At 41.2% G+C, this 19,274-nt stretch overlaps 1 protein-coding gene across 1 annotated transcript; it reads left to right on the forward strand.

The window, feature by feature from the left end:
- The first annotated feature begins 7,062 nt into the window (after nt 1-7,062).
- Nucleotides 7,063-18,770, forward strand: LOC103994782 (T-complex protein 1 subunit eta). The gene is made up of 14 exons (XM_009415220.3): nt 7,063-7,222; nt 7,321-7,581; nt 10,801-10,926; nt 11,003-11,206; nt 11,941-12,110; nt 12,198-12,333; nt 12,405-12,521; nt 12,674-12,793; nt 12,893-12,991; nt 13,068-13,157; nt 13,750-13,831; nt 13,916-14,004; nt 14,083-14,157; nt 18,377-18,770. Exons 1-14 carry the CDS (start codon nt 7,208-7,210, stop codon nt 18,479-18,481), a joined length of 1,689 nt encoding a protein of 562 aa, XP_009413495.1. The 5' UTR covers nt 7,063-7,207; the 3' UTR covers nt 18,482-18,770.
- Nucleotides 18,771-19,274: the final 504 nt, after the last annotated feature.

A 19,274-nucleotide genomic window follows, 5' to 3' on the forward strand; every position in this document is an offset into this window, starting at 1 on the left:
TCTTCTTTGGTGGTATAATACTAGCAATACTTAAACAACAACATGATGTTAATTAGGAGTGATGATTATATCCCCTTTCATAAGGGTAAAAACGATGATGTAACACGCCATGATGTCAGTCATGCCTGGACAACACACTGCCCGAGGAAGTCGGCGTTAACACCTAACTCAGGCTTAGTTCTTCACCCCACGCCAACCACATGTCAGACGCTATCAACTTGCCTCCTGCAAGCAGCCACATTAGGTAACATCAAACTCATCTATAAATACCTCAGAGTTCTAAACGAGCAGGGAGAGGACAAGCACAACGCACTTGGAGGCATCTCTTCCTCCAAAACCCTCTCCACATCGCTAACTTGATCGTCGGAGGGGTCGGGCCGAGCTCCCGGCCTGACCTATGTGCAGGTCCGAGACGGTGTCGCCTCTTCCCGGCGCTGCGGCGGAGCTTTCTCCCGACCCGACCTCCCGACCCGAACCACCGTGCTCGGCCTTCGAGAGACCCCGAGGGACGGAGCCCGAGATCCCCGAGATCCGGACCCCCAAACCGAGTCGCGATGGCCCCGAGGCCACGGCTTAAACAGTTGCCTCCCGCATCATTTTGGCGCTAGAAGGAGGGCCCCGAATGTCGAGGGATCCTCAGACTGATCCCGACGAACTCCCTACCGAGGGATCGTTCTTAGCAGGGGCGCAGGTCGTGCGTCCCTTGCGTGACGAGCCGTGGGCTGACGACCTCCCCGCGACCTCTGAACGCTACTGGCGTTCATTCGACAACCCGGATCTGCTTCCGCCCAAGGGCGCTCCGAGCGTCCCCTCGCCGGTGTCATCCGAGGCCTTTCACGACCTCGCTCGTCAAGTCCGAGCTCTGACGGATATGGTGCAAACCATCATCCCGCTCGTCTCCCAACCAACACCCCCACTTATGACTCAGCCGCTACGGCAACAAGAGCCGCCCGCTCGGGCCCACATGACGCTTCTGGAGCCTTCCACTTCTCCTTGAGTCAGACCGACCCCACTCGGGGATCTAGTAAGGACAAACCCGAGCGACCGCTCGGAGCCCGAGGTATTATCTCCGGAGTCAACGGACTCCCTGCGAGCCCAACTATGCTTTCTTAGTCAGCGGCTCGACGAACTAGAGAAGGAGTTTCGCAACTCAAAGGGAGAGCTCGGGATGGACACACACCGAGGATCTCCGTTCGCACCAGAGATACGAGATCACGTCGTTCCCCCGAACTTCCAGCTCCCTTCTTTGGACGCATACGACGGCTCCACTGACCCGGCGGACCATGTCGTCGCTTTCCGTGCCCATTCGGCACTGTACAGAACGTCTGACGCTTTAATGTGCAGGGCGTTTCCCACGACCCTGAGGGGTCCGGCCCGCACATGGTATAGCGCCCTGAAGATCGAAACGATCACTTCCTTCGGGCAACTCGCCAAGGACTTCGAGCTCCACTACGCAGCCCATGCCCGGCCGAAGCCCTCTGCGGCACTGCTCCTCGGATTCAAACAAAGAGAGGACGAGCCCCTCTCACATTTCGTGGATCGCTTTGCCACGCAAATCCGGAGCTTACCGGACACTCGCCCCTCTCTGTTAGTGCAGGCGTTCATGGTAGGCTTGCGACCTTCCAGATTCTGCTGGTCCCTCGTAGAGCGACCCCCCACCACAGTACCAGATATGCTCCAGCGAGCCAACCGGTACGTCACGGCGGAAGCTTGGGTGACCGCAAGGAAGAGGAGTGACTCTGGGCGACAGGCCCCGTAGCAGCGGTCAAGCACCCGCGGTTGCTATCCGGTGTAATCCTCGTGCAAGGAATCTAGCCCCTTCCTCAGTCTCCTCCAAGCAAAGGCTCCATATTTACCTGATCGCCTCTTGGCTCACGGTTAACTTCGGTCTAACCCCCCTCTTTTTTGCATTCACACGGCTCGGTCGGAAACGCCCAAGTCCACCTCAGCGCGGCCTACCCGCCTGAGCCATGTCCCTCGGTCGCAGTCTGCACAAGTCCACCTCAGTGCGGCCTGCCTGCCTAAGCGGTGTCCCTCGGCCGCAGCCTGCCTGCGTCGAGCTTCTCGGCCATACACCGCCGAGTTCACCTTAGAGCGGCCTGCCCGCCTGAGCGGTGTCCCTCGGCCGCAGCCTGCCTGCGCCGAGCTTCTCGGCCATACACTGTCGAGTTCACCTCAGCGTGGCCTGCCCGCCTGAGTTGTCTCTCGGCCCGAGCCACTTCCCTCGGCCATGCACTGCTCGAGTCCACCTCACGCGGCCTGCCCACCTATGTCGTGCTACTCGGTCGCATGACCATCGTGACCATGCTTGCGCGGTCTGTCCGCCTGCGTCGTGCTACTCGGTCGCATGACCATCGCAACCACGCCTGCGCGGTCTGTCCGCCTGCGTCATGCTACTCGGGCGCATGACCAACGCTACCACGCCTGCGCGGTCTGCCCGCCTGCGTCGTGATCCTCAACCGCATAATGCCCGAGACCACACCTACGCGGCCAGCCCGCCTGCGTCGTGCTCCTTGGCCCCATGTTCCCGAGACACACCTGCGCGGCCAGCGCCCTGCGTCGTGCTCCTTGGCCCCATGCTCCCGAGACACGCCTGCGCGGCCAGCTCGCCTGCATCGCGCTCCTCGGCCGCATAATGCCCGAGGCCACCTCCTCGGTCGCATGATGCTCGAGGCCACACCTGCGCGGTCTCTCCGCCTGCATCGTGCTACTCGGTCGCATGACCATCGCGACCACGCCTGCGCGGTCTGTCCGCCTGCGTCATGCTACTCGGCCGCATGACCAACGCGACCACGCCTGCGCGGTCTGTCCGCTTGTGTCGTGATCCTCGACCGCATAATGCCCGAGACCACACCTGTGCGGCCTGCCCGCCTGCGTCGTGCTCCTTGGCCCCATGTTCCCGAGACACACCTGCGCGGCCAGCCCGCCTGCGTCGTGCTCCTTGGCTCCATGTTCCCGAGACACGCCTGCGCGGTCAGTACGCCTGCGTCGTGCTCCTTGGCCTCATGCTCCCGAGACACGCCTGCGCGGCCAAGCCCGCCTGCATCGGGCTCCTCGGCCCTTCGGCTCCATGTTCCCCGAGACCTCGTCTGCGCGGCTAGCCCGTCTGAAGACAGAAGCCATGCATCGGACTCCTCTTATACAACAACCGACGCATAGCTCCTTTCGGGGGGGGAATATGATAAGGGTAAAAATGGCGATGTAACACGCCATGACGTCAGCCATGCCTGGACAACACACTGCCCGAGGAAGTCGGCATTAACACCTAACTCAGGCTTAGTTTTTCACGCCACGCCAACCCCATGTTAGACGCTATCAGCCTGCCTCCTGCAAGTAGCCACATCAGGTAACATCAAACTCATCTATAAATACCCCACGGTTCTAAACGAGCAGGGAGAGGACAAGCACAACACACTTGGAGGTATCTCTTCCTCCAAAACCCTCTCCACATCACTAACTTGATCGTCGGAGGGGTTTGGCCGAGCTCCCGGCCTGACCTGTGTGTAGGTCCGAGACAGTGTCGCCTCTTCTCGGCGCTGCGACGGAGCTTTCTCCCGACCCGACCTGCCAACCCGACCTCCCGACCCGAACCATCGTGCTCGACCTTCGGGAGACCCCAAGGGACGAAGCCCGAGATCTCCGATATCCGAACCCCGAACCGAGCCGCGACACCCCGAGGCCACAGCTTAAACAGTTGCCCCCCGCAACACCCTTATTTTCGATTAACTATATCAACAACCACTTGCACACTAGCAGCTGCAGATAAGACAAGTAGAGGTTGGTGAGTGGAAGAAGGGAGGAGAGGAATTAAGGAGTCATAATTCCCTACACCAGTGATGTACGTAACTCCATGAACGACAAGGAAGGGGTTCGCGGAAGCTGCTGCCGCCTGGTTTGGGAGACGGCCCGGACACATCAACAACGGTTGCCGCCGGCTCCTGTTTGCTTGGATAGCGATGCGTCACAAAGGACGCATGAGCCATAAATTAAATGCACATGTGACGTACTAACACCATACCATGGAATCAAAATTGCTATTATTATTCTATTAGTATTGTTATTATTATTCTATTATACTGTTATTATTGTTATTATTATTCTATTATACTTGAAATATTACTAATTCATCCTGATCAAAATTGCTGATTCCGATTGACAAAAAAAAAAAAAAAAACCAAAATTTAATCCAAATTTAAAATGCTAGCCAATGTACTAACACCATACCATGGAATCAATCTGTGTCTTAATTTTTTTTTCTCTTTTTCAACTGGTTTAGAACTGAATTAAAATCAAAATTAGTGTTGACCCGATTTAGTTTTGACTCTTAATCCATTCGATTTTGATTTGAAATGAACAAGATTGAAGATTGATTTAGATTATTTTTCATGGCCATGCAATCCAAATAGCTCGCAAGTATTTTATGGTAAACTAATTTTAAGAAAAGAACCATGACGTCTTTTCTTAGAACTTTCTTCCTTAGGTCCCAACGTTGAATGTTTCGTCCTTTCTTTTATTCTCCTTCTGCCATGAAGGAATCTTTTATGATCTGATGTAAAAATTGCTAAGTCACATCATTATAAAAAACTCATGACAAAATAATGAAAAATCAAAACGACGACTAAAGAGACTAAGTAAATCAAAGAGATGATCACAAACAATGGTGGAAAGATCAAGTCGATCTTGATATTGCAAGGTTAGCACACACACCTTCTTTCATATTCATCGTACCTTAGGACTTTTCTACCCTTGAGAGATTTTGGATCATCATGGCTAGCAGTCGTGTAAACCCTAAAAGATCAATATTTTGTAATGAAAATTTACCAAATTATTGATAAGGAAAGTAAGAAAAACTTTAATATTTCATTAAGATTCAAGTTCATCATTAGCATGAATATTTTTCTATTTCATCTAAAAATAAAATCAACACAGTAGATGAAATTTTTACAAAGCATAAGTTCAATAGATGCTGAACAAAAGAGATGGAGAGATTTTTTACTATGAAGGAAAAATTGTACTTATATGTAGTAAAATTAATCTTGGAGTGTTAAGATGATAATTTGATTAATTTAGACTACCTATTCTAAATAAGAATATGATAAACCATAATCTATTTATGTGTCATGAGTCAAAATTACTCGTGAGAACATCAAGTCAGATTAAGAAAAAATCGTAAAGTAGTAAGGGTTATAATCAAGTTTTTTTTTCTTGATAATTTTTTTATATTTTAAATTATTATAGTTTTTCTTTTTATCTATCTTTTTCTATCTTGATTTTCGATAAAATATCACTCGTCATAAAGACAACGCAGGTTAGGCAAAACAACTATGAAGCAACAAAAACAAGATAGAAACCCACATGCGAGGAAAACAATAAAAAAATCAGGAAGAAAACCGACCACTACATTTACAAGATTACTATTTATAATCTTTTTTTTTAATTTTGAAATTATTTTTTAAAATAGACATAAATATTATTATTTTTTCTCCTCATATTCTCTTCTCCCTCTCTTCTTTTCTTTTTCTTCCTTCTCTTCTTTTTTGTCTTTCTCCTCTTCTTTTTTCTAGTACTCCTTCTTGTAGTATAGTATCGAGAAGATGACAAGCATAGTTAGACAATAATGAACTATGTTAGAGCACAAGCTTGATGACGATAATCGATAGCATGAAATGTGAGCAAAGCATTGACGATAGAAAGCGTAGGCTAAGAGATGATAAGAAACATGAGTTGAAAAGAATGAGGGAGCTCTAAATATAAATTAGTAATGGGATGAATTAGTAGGATTGTAAATTATAAAAATATTTTATTAATTTTTTTAAACAATTATAACTAATAAAAAATATCAATACTAAAAATGAGCTCGAAATAGGAAGCTCACCACGTGAAACGTGTGGACATAAGCGTTTAGATCGCCGACCATCTATTTAATATCTGACGGTAGAGAGCAGAACAAAGATATGGGAGCATGCCGCCATCAACCACTCCTTATTTATATGAAAAGAATAAGAAAGAACACTATTTAATCGTACGAGCACAAAGCACCAGTCGGCTGATGGTGAACGTCCTAGTAGGTCCCATTAACATGCCAATAAACTGCAGTTTGAAACTAGCTACGTAGCCATTTTGTTAGAAGAAGAAAAGAAACGAATGATAAATATGAGAAAGGAATTGAACAAATGAAAGATAAATGTTGGCTGTCACATCGATCGAACGAGATTTAGGTGTCAGCTAAATAAAGACGACCATCATCTCGTTTGAATGAGAATCCAACTAAGCTAATAATTTAATGGTTTCAAATTGAATCACAAGTAAAACCAATCCGGTTTCCATTTTTAAAAATTAGAATCAAATTCAAAATCAATGATTTCAAATAGAATAAGTATATATATATATATATATATATATAGTAATTTTTTCATCAATTAAAATTAGTGGATAAAATCTAAATCAATAGTTTGACTGCAATCGCCTTAAACCGATTCGGTTTTGATTCTCTATTTTGCAAAACATGGTTCACCCTAATCATGGGTATGGATTCAATTCAAATTAGAATCAAATTGAAATAGAATCGGTTTGAAATAGAAATTAAATAAGATAAACGTTTGACAATTTCGAACCGAACTGGAACAAGGCAATATAATTTTATATTTTGATTTCAAACCGATTAAATATAAAAATATATATATATATATATAAATAAGATCTTAGTATAGTGGTTAGTACTTTAGATTTAAAACTTATTAATATAGGATTTGGGTCTTGGTAAAGTACTTTATTTTTAAAAATTACAATTAGTGGGTCAAATCAAAAATCGAAACTAAATTAATGGTTTCCGATTCAATTTTAGTTCCAAATTTGATAAAATTGTAACGGGTTCATAAACCGTGGTCACCCCAGTGAGGTTTTGGGAAAAGCGAAAGGCATAGGGAATCTGAGGATGGAATGTCTTGAGATAACGGGTTCGGTGGTTGGCACAACGCAAGCCCGATCCGGCCCGTTTAATTGAACCCGATTCGACCTGCATGTGGCCTACGGGCGAGCCAACTCGCCCGACTCCGGTTACAGTCGAGACGGCCCAACGTGGCTCGTCTCTAAACCCTAACTCCGTCGCTCGAACCTTCCGCCTTCTGCTAAAAGCCGTAGCTGCCTTCGGTTTCCTTCTCCCTTCGCCTCTCCTCCGCCTCTCACTTCGCCTCCTCCTTCCGCTCAGATGGCGGCGATGATGGTACATGATCTCTGTTCTATGATATCTATTTTGTCGCAGTTTTTCTTGTTTAGGGCTTACCGGTTAACCATTTGGATATTTTGGTGTGATGATTGCAGCAACCCCAGATCATACTGCTGAAAGAAGGGACGGACACCTCGCAAGGGAAGGCGCAGGTGGTGAGCAACATCAATGCTTGCACAGCCGTGGCTGACGCGGTTCGCACGACTTTGGGCCCCCGAGGAATGGACAAGCTCATCCACGACGATAAGGGCAACACCACCATCTCCAATGACGGCGCCACCATCATGAAGCTGCTCGACATCATTCATCCCGCTGCCAAGATTCTCGTTGACATTGCTAAGTCACAGGACTCCGAGGTAACGTGCCGCCTCCCAGATTTTCTGTAGGAACCCGGAGCATGAAATAGGTGTCAACTTTTAGGGTTTTGACGATATAGATTGGAGCACTAGTGGCTTTTCTACAAAACTTACAGTCTTGATTCTTGCTTATTGTGAAATAATCATTGAATCGCCGGGAACATGGAATGGGTGTCAACTTTTAGGGGTCTGATGATAAAGATTGGAGCACTAGTGGCTTTGCTACAAAAATTACGGTCTTTATTCTTGCTTATTGTGTTTGTATAATTTGCATTTTTGTCAGGGACGTATTTTGTAGGTTTTCCAGCAAGTAAAAAAATAATATTAGCCAAAAGAATCTGTTGAAAGATCTTCATGCATTTACAAGACTAGGAATCTTCCAACAGTATTGCAAAACGAAAAAAAATCAACAAACTAACTCAAACCAGCAAAAATAATAGCAGCTTTGTGTTTTAACACAGCCAGTTCCACCTTCATTCTTAACAATAACATGCAAACAACATTTATGATGAGGTCAGTTCTGCTCATCCTACTGGATTAGACTGGGGAAACACCTGGGCCTTTCCTTGAGTGATACTGTGCCACGTCAAAGGGTCTGATGTGCGGATTGTCAATGGATTCTGACCTATCGAGACAGGAAAAGGGGGCTGATGAGGCCATTGTCCAAGGCTCAATCTAAGAAAATGTTAGAAAGAGCTTAGAGCTTAAGGGTGCTTGAGTGCATGTAATACTTCACCTGATACATTCTCCTTTTTTACTTGTTGCCCACAATGTGGTGCACTCTCATGCAAAAGAAGGTTAGGTTGGCTTCTTAAGCCAATGCAGCAGGTGAAGTATTACATGCAGCAGGTGAAGTATCAGGTGAAGAATTACATGCAGCAGGTGAAGTATCACGATAATCAATATTGACTTTATGCCCAGTGTGCTAATATGTCCCCATTGGCAAGGTTGTCTTTGAATCCTGCTCTCAATAGGAAATTAACTCTGTAAATTTCAGGATATATTTAATTGTTGTCTTAGTTAAGTTTTGCTGGTTCCTAAAGATCCCGTTATTTCCTTGAACCCAGATGTAATTGACAGCAGCAGCTACAGCACCTCTTCATGGGTTATTTACCACGGTGTTGGAAATCTGCATTTGCTAGAGAACCATCTAATCTCATGCCAAAATTCACAGATGGTTCTACTGATGTTGGAGAACTTCTGTGAAGTATCCAAATTTTTACAGTCACACAAAATATGAACAATTTAGCGCTAAATCCGAGTTATATTGCAAGGCATTTCCTTTTTTTTCCATCTTTACAATTTCTTGTGGCCAATGAATTTGTGTGGTTCTTAGCAAACTAAAAAAGAATCTTGTTTAACATGAATATCCTGTAGTGTTGGAGTTGTTGGTTTTGAACTAATGGATTGGAAGTTGCTTAAGTCAAAAAGTTCTTGTCATGACTCTTCATGGTAGGCCCATTGGCTTAGTAATTTAGATATAATGATCCTTCAATCATATAACCCAAATTGCTTCATCTTGTGTCATTGGTAGTGAGTCAATGTGGTTCTTGTATATTGTCATAACCGAGAGCAACTAGGCCATAAAAAACTTCATTAAAAAGATTGGACATCATTGTGAAGGTGTATTGCATATCCTGGAGACATTTCCTATTTGGTGGCGTGTGAATCTCATGGTCTGATCTCGCGTCTACATTGTGATATGCCTCTTGCGCTGCCCACTTGATTGGGCCCCATCAGTGGTTTAAATAGGCACATGGGCGCTCGCTTAGGCGCTTGGATGAGGCAAGGCAAGGCATGAGTGCACTAGGCGGTGCACTTCAGTGAGGCGTCGCTTGGGCGCCTCGGGCCTGGTTCAAATGAAGCAACCGAACCAAACTTTTAAGTCTAGTTCGGCTCAACAGTGGTTAGTTCGATTGAATCAACTAACCACTTTCTTATTTGCAAAAAGCCACCCCACGCACCCTCGAGCCATCAACCCTAGAACAACTTATGCCTCTGTCACCGACGCTTCCGCTACCTCCGTCGCAGACATGGCGAACTGAGGCTTCGTTTGTTGTTGATGGACAGGTCTAACAGCCTAGCCTTCGTCCATAGCTTCCTTCCACTGCTACTGCTTCCATGTGCAGCTCCTTCCACCATCGAGGTAGAGGACCGCAACTTCCTTCGCCATCGATGGACACCTCTGAAGCTTCCTTCACCCATGATGTCGTTTTAACTTCTGCTGCTGCCGCTGTCGTTGCTGCTGCTGCTGCTGCCATCTGCAGCTTCCTTCGCTATCATTCATAGCTTCCTTCGCTGCCACCGCTGCCATTCACAGCTTCCTCCACCGCTGTTGCTCGTCCGAAAGTTCCATTGTCGACGACTTTTTCTCCCCTTCTTAACAGTTCTTTTCTCCCTCTCTAACTACTGTTAATAGTCGTTTAATGTTGTATTTTTATTTATATAATCATATTTATCTATTATATTATTTATTTTTTATATTTTAATATTTCAAAGCGTCTCGTTTCGCTCGGGTGAGTGCCTAGCACCTCGGGCATTTTGGGACTTTGGCGTCTTTTGATGCCTAGTGCCTTTTAAATCACTGGGCCCCATTCATCCACACATTTGCTTACTAGTAATCTGTGATACCAGATGTCATGATTTGGCCTAAGAGGTCCATTAGCCTAGTAACTCAGATATAGGAGCCTTTAACCACATGATCCAAAAAAAGCAAACCTTTTTTAATGCAAGAGTTTCTTTTAGCTGGTGAAAGCAACATCATCTTGGTTTCATGCATTTATGGACTTCTTTTTACAGTGCTAGACTTTTTATCTTATACTTAATTTGATGTGATATTTGTTAGTTTCAATTTGACAAATTCACTCATGCCCTTGTACCTTTATGGGCTTACTGATATCTGGCTAATGCTGGTTGGTTTTAACTGGTTCTTGCCTCTATGGTGATTGGACCTTTCTTTGCTGTGTTCCTGGTCAGGTGATTGTTGTCTTGTTGTTAATTGTTGCAGTGTTAATTGTGGTTAGATTTTGTGCTTAGTTGATGTCCTAGGCTAACATAAAGCACTGGTGTTATAAATTATAAAAGCATGCATCTTTTTGGATATGTTTTTGATGTTTAAACTAGTTCTGTTTGCTTGTCGGTGTCTTTCTTGACCTGAGGCTGGTTTTAGTATTGAGCCATTGTAGATAGGCCTCAAAGATGGATCTCCTTCCGGTGCAGGTTGGTGATGGAACCACCACTGTTGTGCTTCTTGCTGGTGAGTTCTTAAAGGAGGCAAAACCTTTCATTGAAGATGGAGTTCACCCTCAGAATCTTATTCGAAGTTACCGAACTGCATCCTCGTTGGTGAGTACCTGAAAATTGAAATTTCTTATGACTGGTTGTGAAGCTCATTAACCAAATTTTGGATAACAAATTTCAGGCCATTAACAAAATTAAAGAACTTGCTGTAAGCATAGAGGGGAAAAGCCTTGAAGAAAAGAAATCTTTATTGGCAAAATGTGCAGCTACAACACTTTCTTCGAAACTAATAGGTGGTGAGAAGGAGTTCTTTGCTTCCATAGTTGTGGATGCTGTCCTTGCTATTGGCAACGACGACAGGCTTAATATGATCGGGATAAAAAAGGTCATGTTCGTCTTCCTAAAATGGTCCTCTAGTTCAGTAGTTTTGAACTTCCTATTATAATTTTTATGTTTTTTTGTGGGAGTATCAAATTACAGAGTAATAATATCTTATCCTACTGTTGCTTCACATGTGGACAACATATCCATCTAGATTCCTCATTATTCAAATGAATCGCAAAAAGTTTCTGTTCCATTTTACACCGAACATTGACTCATTGTTTTAAAGTATAGCTATTAGATACGTTTAGATACATGACTTGAATGCCAAAACTTGGTTCGAGTTCTAAATAAAAGATCCATATATCTTGAGAGTATCTAAAGTAGCAAATTTCTATATGCTGCTTGTGGGAGTGAGAAGCTTGATAGTGATTATTTATACTGTGTCATAGTTTTTTTTTTTCTGGTTGGTGGGGGATTTTCTCTTTTTCAATCCTTTGGCTATACTAGCTTACAGGCAAAAATTAGCTCATTATTTTAATATAGAGAAATGCTAAGTTAATATTTGATATTTTCCTGGAATTTGGCTTTCAACGCGATCTTGCATTTTTGCTTCTAGTTTCGACATACAAAAGTATTTTGGATACTTCCTGCCTTTTCTGTCTGTTAGTATTAATATGTAGTTCCACGGCTACTTTTCTCCTTTCAACCAGTTCAAGCTAAAATAATGAAATTGTGAACGAAGATATAGCTTTTGGAAGATATTTCAACATCTAAATTTTGGCTTTATCTGTGTAGGTCCCTGGGGGTAACATGAGAGATTCATTTCTTGTTAATGGTGTTGCTTTTAAAAAGACATTTTCTTATGCTGGTTTCGAGCAACAGCCCAAGAAATTTGTAAATCCGAAGATACTTTTATTGAACATTGAGTTGGAACTGAAGTCAGAGAAAGAAAATGCGGAAATCAGGTACACCAGCTCCAATTTCATTTATATTTAGTTCTTTCTCTCTCTCTCTTTCTCTCTATATACTTTTGTCTTCTGGTTCTTCTGTAGGCTATCGGATCCATTACAGTACCAATCAATTGTTGATGCTGAATGGAATATCATCTATGACAAGCTAGATAAGTGTGTCAAGAGTGGTGCAAAAATTGTCCTCTCTCGATTGGCAATTGGTGACCTTGCAACTCAGGTATCTTCAGTCAGTTGTTAGTCACTTGAGTCATAGTACATTGAACCATAACACTTTGTCCTTTTGTGCAGTATTTTGCTGATCGAGATATTTTCTGTGCCGGTCGTGTCACAGAGGAAGATTTACAACGAGTTGCTGCTGCAACAGGTGGAACTGTTCAGACATCTGTCAACAACATCATCGATGAGGTTTCTGTCATGCTTGCTTATTTTTCATTGTTAGTTATTGACATGATGCATGAGTTATGCTTATTTTGTTGAACTCTTTGATTTTGAAAACAAAGCATTTTGGTTTGATATAATTTCTAATTTCTCATAAGTATCTCTGCTTTTGTGTCAAGATTCTCGGATCCTGTGAAGTGTTCGAGGAAAGACAAGTAGGCAATGAACGGTTTAACATTTTTAATGGCTGCCCTTCTGGTCAGACAGCAACCATTGTTCTCCGAGGTGGTGCAGATCAGGTTTGTTGCTTGAAGTGGTGGTGTTCCTTTGTGTTGGCTTTGAGATCTTGATGCACACAGCTTCTTATTGTCATTAATTTTTTTGCTATCCCTCTTCAGTTTATTGATGAGGCAGAAAGGAGCCTTCATGATGCTATAATGATTGTTAGGAGAGCTTTAAAGAACTCTACCATTGTGCCTGGTGGTGGCGCTATTGATGTAATTATATGTAGCAAAGCATTGTTTTGTTCTACTTTATCTCTTTCGGACCATAATATTTTTCTGTCAATGACAGATGGAGTTAAGCCGATATTTGAGACAGCATGCACGTACAATAGCGGGGAAGTCACAGCTATTTATCAATTCGTATGCCAAAGCTCTTGAGGTAGACAACAATGAGTATTTATGTCCTAGTTCCCTTAATATATCGGTGGTTATATCTGTTTAGCACGAGCATTTAGAGAGTTATCAATTTGCCATCAATTTTACTACTTTCTTGTCTATTTTTCTTTGGAACTCCTTTAGTAGGTTTAAATGCTGTGCAACTTAGGCAGTAAAGTGTAAATGTTTTGGTATCTTTGGATTGTGAAGATTAGAAAAACATGAGATAGTTCAAATGGAGGGGATGTACAGTGTTATTTCACATTGAATGGTTTTGAACTAAAAGAGAACAAACATATTATAGGATTAGGATCAACTAAAATGTGAATTATAAGAAGAGCATTGAGAAGTGTCATGTTTTAAGAAAGAAAAGGAAACGATTGTCTCTTGAAAAATCATGTTCAGTTATAATGAAGAACAAAATTATGACTTCTAATAAGATGTTTGTGTCTTATTTGGTGCTATAGTGATCTAGTTGGCACTTGGGCTTCCAGAATAGCTTACCTGTAATGAATGTAGCTTTTTGACCTGGAAGGATTGCTATATTTTTTCTTTGGATTTCTAGTCTTAAGAGTTCTATTTTTCTTACTCTGCAGGTCATTCCACGGCAACTTTGTGACAACGCTGGATTTGATTCAACTGATGTACTGAACAAACTAAGACAGAAGCATGCATCTGGTTAGTTTCTTCCTTTTCTTCATAAATGAGATCACTTGGATGTTTGCTTTTAGTAACACATGCTGGAATTCACAACATCAACAGGGGAAGGTTCAAACTATGGTGTGGATATAAACACTGGTGGAATTGCTGATTCTTTTGCTAACTTCGTATGGGAACCTGCAGTTGTGAAAGTAATTTTTCTATTTTCTTTGCTCTCTATCAAAATTGTGTTAATTAATGTTAATAGCATCAATAAACATGATTTGCAGATCAATGCTATAAATGCTGCAACAGAAGCTTCTTGTCTTATCTTAAGTGTGGATGAGACTGTGAAGAATCCTAAGGTAAATATTTCTTTTGAGAGAGAAGCTTTCTTTAACCATGAGTTTTATGACAGGTCATTTTAGGCCTATTAAGTCCTTAGTGTTTGCTTGCTTTCCATCATTGAAAAGACATATTTATGTAGTTCTTTCTTTCCTGTTATTTCTATATTTCTTTTTAAGGGTGCTTAATCGTCCAGATAATTTTTTAGCTTTGTGTATCTTTATTGTTACAAGGGAATTCCTAATGGAAGTGAAGCTTTAAGATTTATCTATCTAATTTGACCCATCGATACTCTAATACATAACAAGTTATAATGTTCCAACTATTTTGGTTCGTTGCATGAATCCTTTTCCATCATTGTGCTATGCATGAAATAACATTAGTCAAACCAAGGTTCGCCATACTGATTCGAATTGATTTATCAAATGGTTGACAGTATGGTATGTACCGCTTTGTATCGACGTATCGTGTATCGGTACGACAGGGCATATTGACAACACGAAAAAATGGTTCAAAATAGCTCCAAAAATTCCTTTAAAAAAGTTAGATTATAGTTTTTAAGTTGAAAATAAATATAAATTTAATATATTTTTAGCAAAAATAATCTAAATTAGGAAAGAATAGTGGCATATATCTTTTTTGGGCTTGAGGAGTAGCGTTGCGGTACGTTTCAAGTCGTTTTTTCATTGATATTAAATTATATACGATGAAATGATTTGAATTGTTAGATTATTTGTTAGTCAACTTAAGGTTTAAGATTCAAATGAATTAAGTAATCGATCAACGCTTATACCTGGTTCTACCACTAAAAAGAACGATGTGACTCTACGGGTGATGCATCGGGGTCCTCGATCCTATGTATCTATATATCAATTTGATATGTTTGTCAGACCCAATCATGAAATTAATCTCATGATATAGTATATTAATACATTGTATGTCGTTGGTACATCAATGTGATGATGGTTGTAGTCTGATCATTATGAATCACATATGTCTAAGATGGCTCCTAAGGCAAGTACGATTGTGGCATGTATTAAAGGTTAGAGAATGTTAGTACTTTCGCCACTGATCTGTTGCTCCGTATCATAAGATTGATTACCGTATTGTTGCTCGGGGAAGAATGACCAACTATTTTCGTTCTGTTGTTGATCGTAAGATTCTCCATAGTACAATGACTATAAATACGATGAGCTCCGCTTTGTGTCTACGTTGTGGAGGTTCTGTCGCATTTACTCAAAATCATCCATTGCCTTATCGGTCGCCATTATCGGTCGAGGCACTGTTGTCTACATCATTGTCATGTCTCCGGACTGAGCGGGTTATTGAATACGATTGAGGTGTTTTGTCGCCCGACTTGTTTCTTTCCGATAGTGTCGATGATGCTACTACTTTCCCCTTTGCCTTTGCCTTGCACATTGGGCGTCTCTAGTTTCTCGAGTAGTCTGACTTGATGCTGATTGGCTCCGTCCGGCATGTTCTAATCGAGGGTGATCTTCCTCTTGTTGGGGATGTGTTTTCTCTTCTATTGCCTTGGTGGTTATTCGTGAATAGCGTAGAGGATCTCCCACCTCATCAAATAGAGGATCATCTTGGTTCTTTGTTGCTATGACCCACTCTAACATCGGTTGTGAATTCTCGTTGTAGTATTGGAGGTCGATGAGATCAATCTATGGTTTCTCTCGCTCCTTGTCTAGCTCGCCACATGTAACCTTAGCCATATGTTGTAATGGATATATACAAGTTTCTCTCACCGGTAACATTCACAACCATTTGATGTCATCGTTTGTTAAAAGTACACGGACGACAACCTTCCTTTAATTGACCCAACATAGGTTAAATTTCGATTAAATCAATATTAAATACACTAATCACAGCATTAACATAGTTAATCATTTCCTAATTAGTTTTCTTTCATCATTATAAACATATCAAACACTCTAATAGGTATTAAAGGCATTGAATTGACTCAATATGGGTCAAATTTTAATTAAATCATCATTAAACCACTAATCACAGCATTAAAAAAATTAATTAAAACATAATTAAACCTATTATACCATCACAAAGATGTAAATCACCTTAATATGCTTGAAATACAAAGATTTGACTCATTAAGTGTTTAATTTAAAAAAAATCAACATTAAATGTACTAATCACAACTTTAAAGGCCTTAATTTCTCTCTAATTAACACTACTCTACTATCTTAAAGACCTTAAACAACATATTAGATATTGAGAACATAGAATAGGTTTAATTATCTCATAAATCATCAAAAATCGAGAAAAAAAATACATATATTTGATTAGAGAGTTCTTCCTCTAACTTGGGAGTGATCCAAAATCCTCTCTAATTAGCCTTCCAAACTTGATTCAAACTAAAAATCACAGTTTTGTGAAGTTTTAAGAGAATGCAAATGTGGGAATGAGAGAAGTGAGTGAGAAAGATATTGAGAGGGTAGAAGAGTTTGAGAGAGTGAAAGAGGGGGAGGAAAGGGTTTAAAAACCCTTTCAAATGGATTTGATCGTTATAACTAGTCAGATCTAAGTCGTTCGTCTATAACGGTCGAAATCCGACAAGTATCGATCGGTACAAGTTAACGATCTAATTTTGACCATTCTGATCATTACATACCCTGTAGCTAGTGATACAAGGTCATTTAGCATATACCACCTAGTACAGGGTGGTTTGCGTGTCAGTCCCCTATTGGATCGGTGTATATCGCTCATACCGGGAGGTATACCACAGCATGACGAACCTTTGGTGAAACTAATGCAATTATATTTCCCATGATTTCTAAGAAAAGTTGCTTAGGTCGTCTATCTCACATCATTCTATTGTGAAGTTTATAGGTCTCCTTTGGATCAAGGATTGGAATATCATACCATACTGGAGTTTCGAGATACGCTCGGTACGGTACGGTATTGTATATTGAGCGGTATGTTTCGGTATATCGCTTGATATATATATATATATATATATCTTCTCCCCACGTGAGGCGGCGTTGCCTCTCTTCTCCCCAAGCGGGGTGACATTGTAGAAAAATGAGGCGATGCCGCCTCTTTCTATATATATATAAGTAAAAAGAATCTTATATATATATTTATTTTTATATAAAAGTAAAAAAAAATCTGCGACGTCGCCTCTCTTCTCCCCAGGCGGGGTGACGTTGTAGAAAAACGAGGAGACGTTACCTTTATTTATATATATATATATATATATATATATATATATATATATATATCTCGCCCGGTAGCGGGCGGTCTGTGTATCGGTCTACTGGCGGACTGGTACATACCACCCGGTACGAGCGGTATTTTTCGAAATTGACGACCTTGTTTTGGATATATTCATATATTCATAAATTATTTTCTTATCACCGGCTAGAGGTGTACCTAATTGCTCACAAATGTAAACATTTCATATTCTATTCTTTTAATAAACCCATGTATCCATTTCAACATCCTCAAAGTTTAGCAACTTGACTTTTGAAACATGTTTTCCAATATACAACATTCTGTATATGAAAGCATGATTTGTTTCTTATAATTTCTTTTTATAAACTAAGAAGCATCCTATCACAGCCTAAGGAGCACACTATCAAATAAAACTCCTGTTGCTTATCCGCGCTATCACATAGAACTCCTGAAGCCTTCTTGTATCTGTATCTGACTCCAGATAGCTGCCTTTTTCTGATAATGCTTAAATATATTTTTATATGCCTATTAATATATGTTGAAATGCTTGGAAGGTAAACAAAGAAGAAAAGATTATCCAGATTTGGTTTCTATTTTTATCTTTTTTTTGTTGCATTTTGCTTTGCTTTGGGGTTATGGTATTTGTGCTGCTGTGGTTCTCATATTGTACTCTAGAGCTTATGGTATTCAACTATTCATCTTGCTCTGAGCCATCCTTTACTCATTATAGCACTGAATTCAATATTCAGTTGGTTGGTAATAAATTTTAGGCAGTGTTAGGAATTCGATCATATTTTGAATAAACTTTTGATGTTTGTTTCACATCCTTTTCAACTACATCAGACGGAAAGTGCTCCCATATTGTACTCTAGAGCTTGTGGTATTCAACTATTCATCTTGCTCTGAGCCATCCTGCTACTCGTTATAGTACTGAATTCATTATTCGGTTGGTTGGTAATAATTTTTAGGCAGTGTTAGGAATTATATCATATTTTGAATAAACCTTTGATGTTTGTTTCACATCCTTTTCAACTACATCAGTCGGAAAGTGCGCAAGGTGAAGCTGCTGCAAGTGCTATGATGGGTCGTGGTCAGGGTGGACCAGCCTTCCGTGGCCGTGGTGGAAGAGGCATGCGGCGGCGTTGATTCCCGTTATCAGTTTTTGTCTCCACTTCTACGCTTAAGCTTGATTGAGAGTCGGTGTATCAGGAGAGCTGCTTCTTTTCGCTTCACCACCCCTTTTAACTTATGGACATGAGAAGTTTGGATTGCAGAACCTGCTTGAACTAAATGTTGTCTCGGTTTTGTCGCTGGCATGGTTTGTATTATTTGATATTTGGTAGTGGTTTAAGAATGTGATGTATTCTCTGTAGGTAGAAATGCTTGATTGGAAACTTCTAGCCCATTGGAAACACTTCACAAAAAATTGATTCTATGATCAAGTGATCTCTGATAATAATGTTTCTAGCCCATTTGCATGTTCTTTATTGGAAACTCACTATCGAATATATTTAATTTCTTAAGAATATTTAAGTTTTTTTATTTATAATGTTGTAAGAGAAGTTTATTACTATATTATTGTTTCCTTATTATCTTTTTTCACTATATCAGAAATCTATGTTTATGATCTTATTTATAATTGTTTACTTAGAATTTATATATTTATTTTGTTTTAAAATAAATATTAAAGTACGTTTCAACTAGTTGGTTCATCGGTTCATGTGGGTGTATATCATTAAATCATTAATTACTATTTTAAAATTTAAATTTAATGTAAATTACTTGGTTCAAAAAATTGGATTTGTATAGCTGTCTTCAAATATATATATATATATATCGGCTCGACTCCCACGATGGAGGCATCCGCAGTCGGTCCAGATATATCTGTCTTCGGCCACATGACCGAGACGCAACTGGGTAACGGACGAACTGGCAGGGA

Source organism: Musa acuminata, chromosome BXJ2-8 (assembly GCF_036884655.1).
Source record: "Musa acuminata AAA Group cultivar baxijiao chromosome BXJ2-8, Cavendish_Baxijiao_AAA, whole genome shotgun sequence".
Lineage (NCBI taxonomy): Eukaryota > Viridiplantae > Streptophyta > Magnoliopsida > Zingiberales > Musaceae > Musa > Musa acuminata.

Coding starts and splice junctions, on each gene's coding strand:
- LOC103994782 (XM_009415220.3), top strand. Junction 12,794..12,892: donor TCCGAGGTGGTGCAGATCAG/GTTTGTTGCTTG, acceptor ATCCCTCTTCAG/TTTATTGATGAGGCAGAAAG. Junction 13,158..13,749: donor CGTATGCCAAAGCTCTTGAG/GTAGACAACAAT, acceptor CTTACTCTGCAG/GTCATTCCACGGCAACTTTG.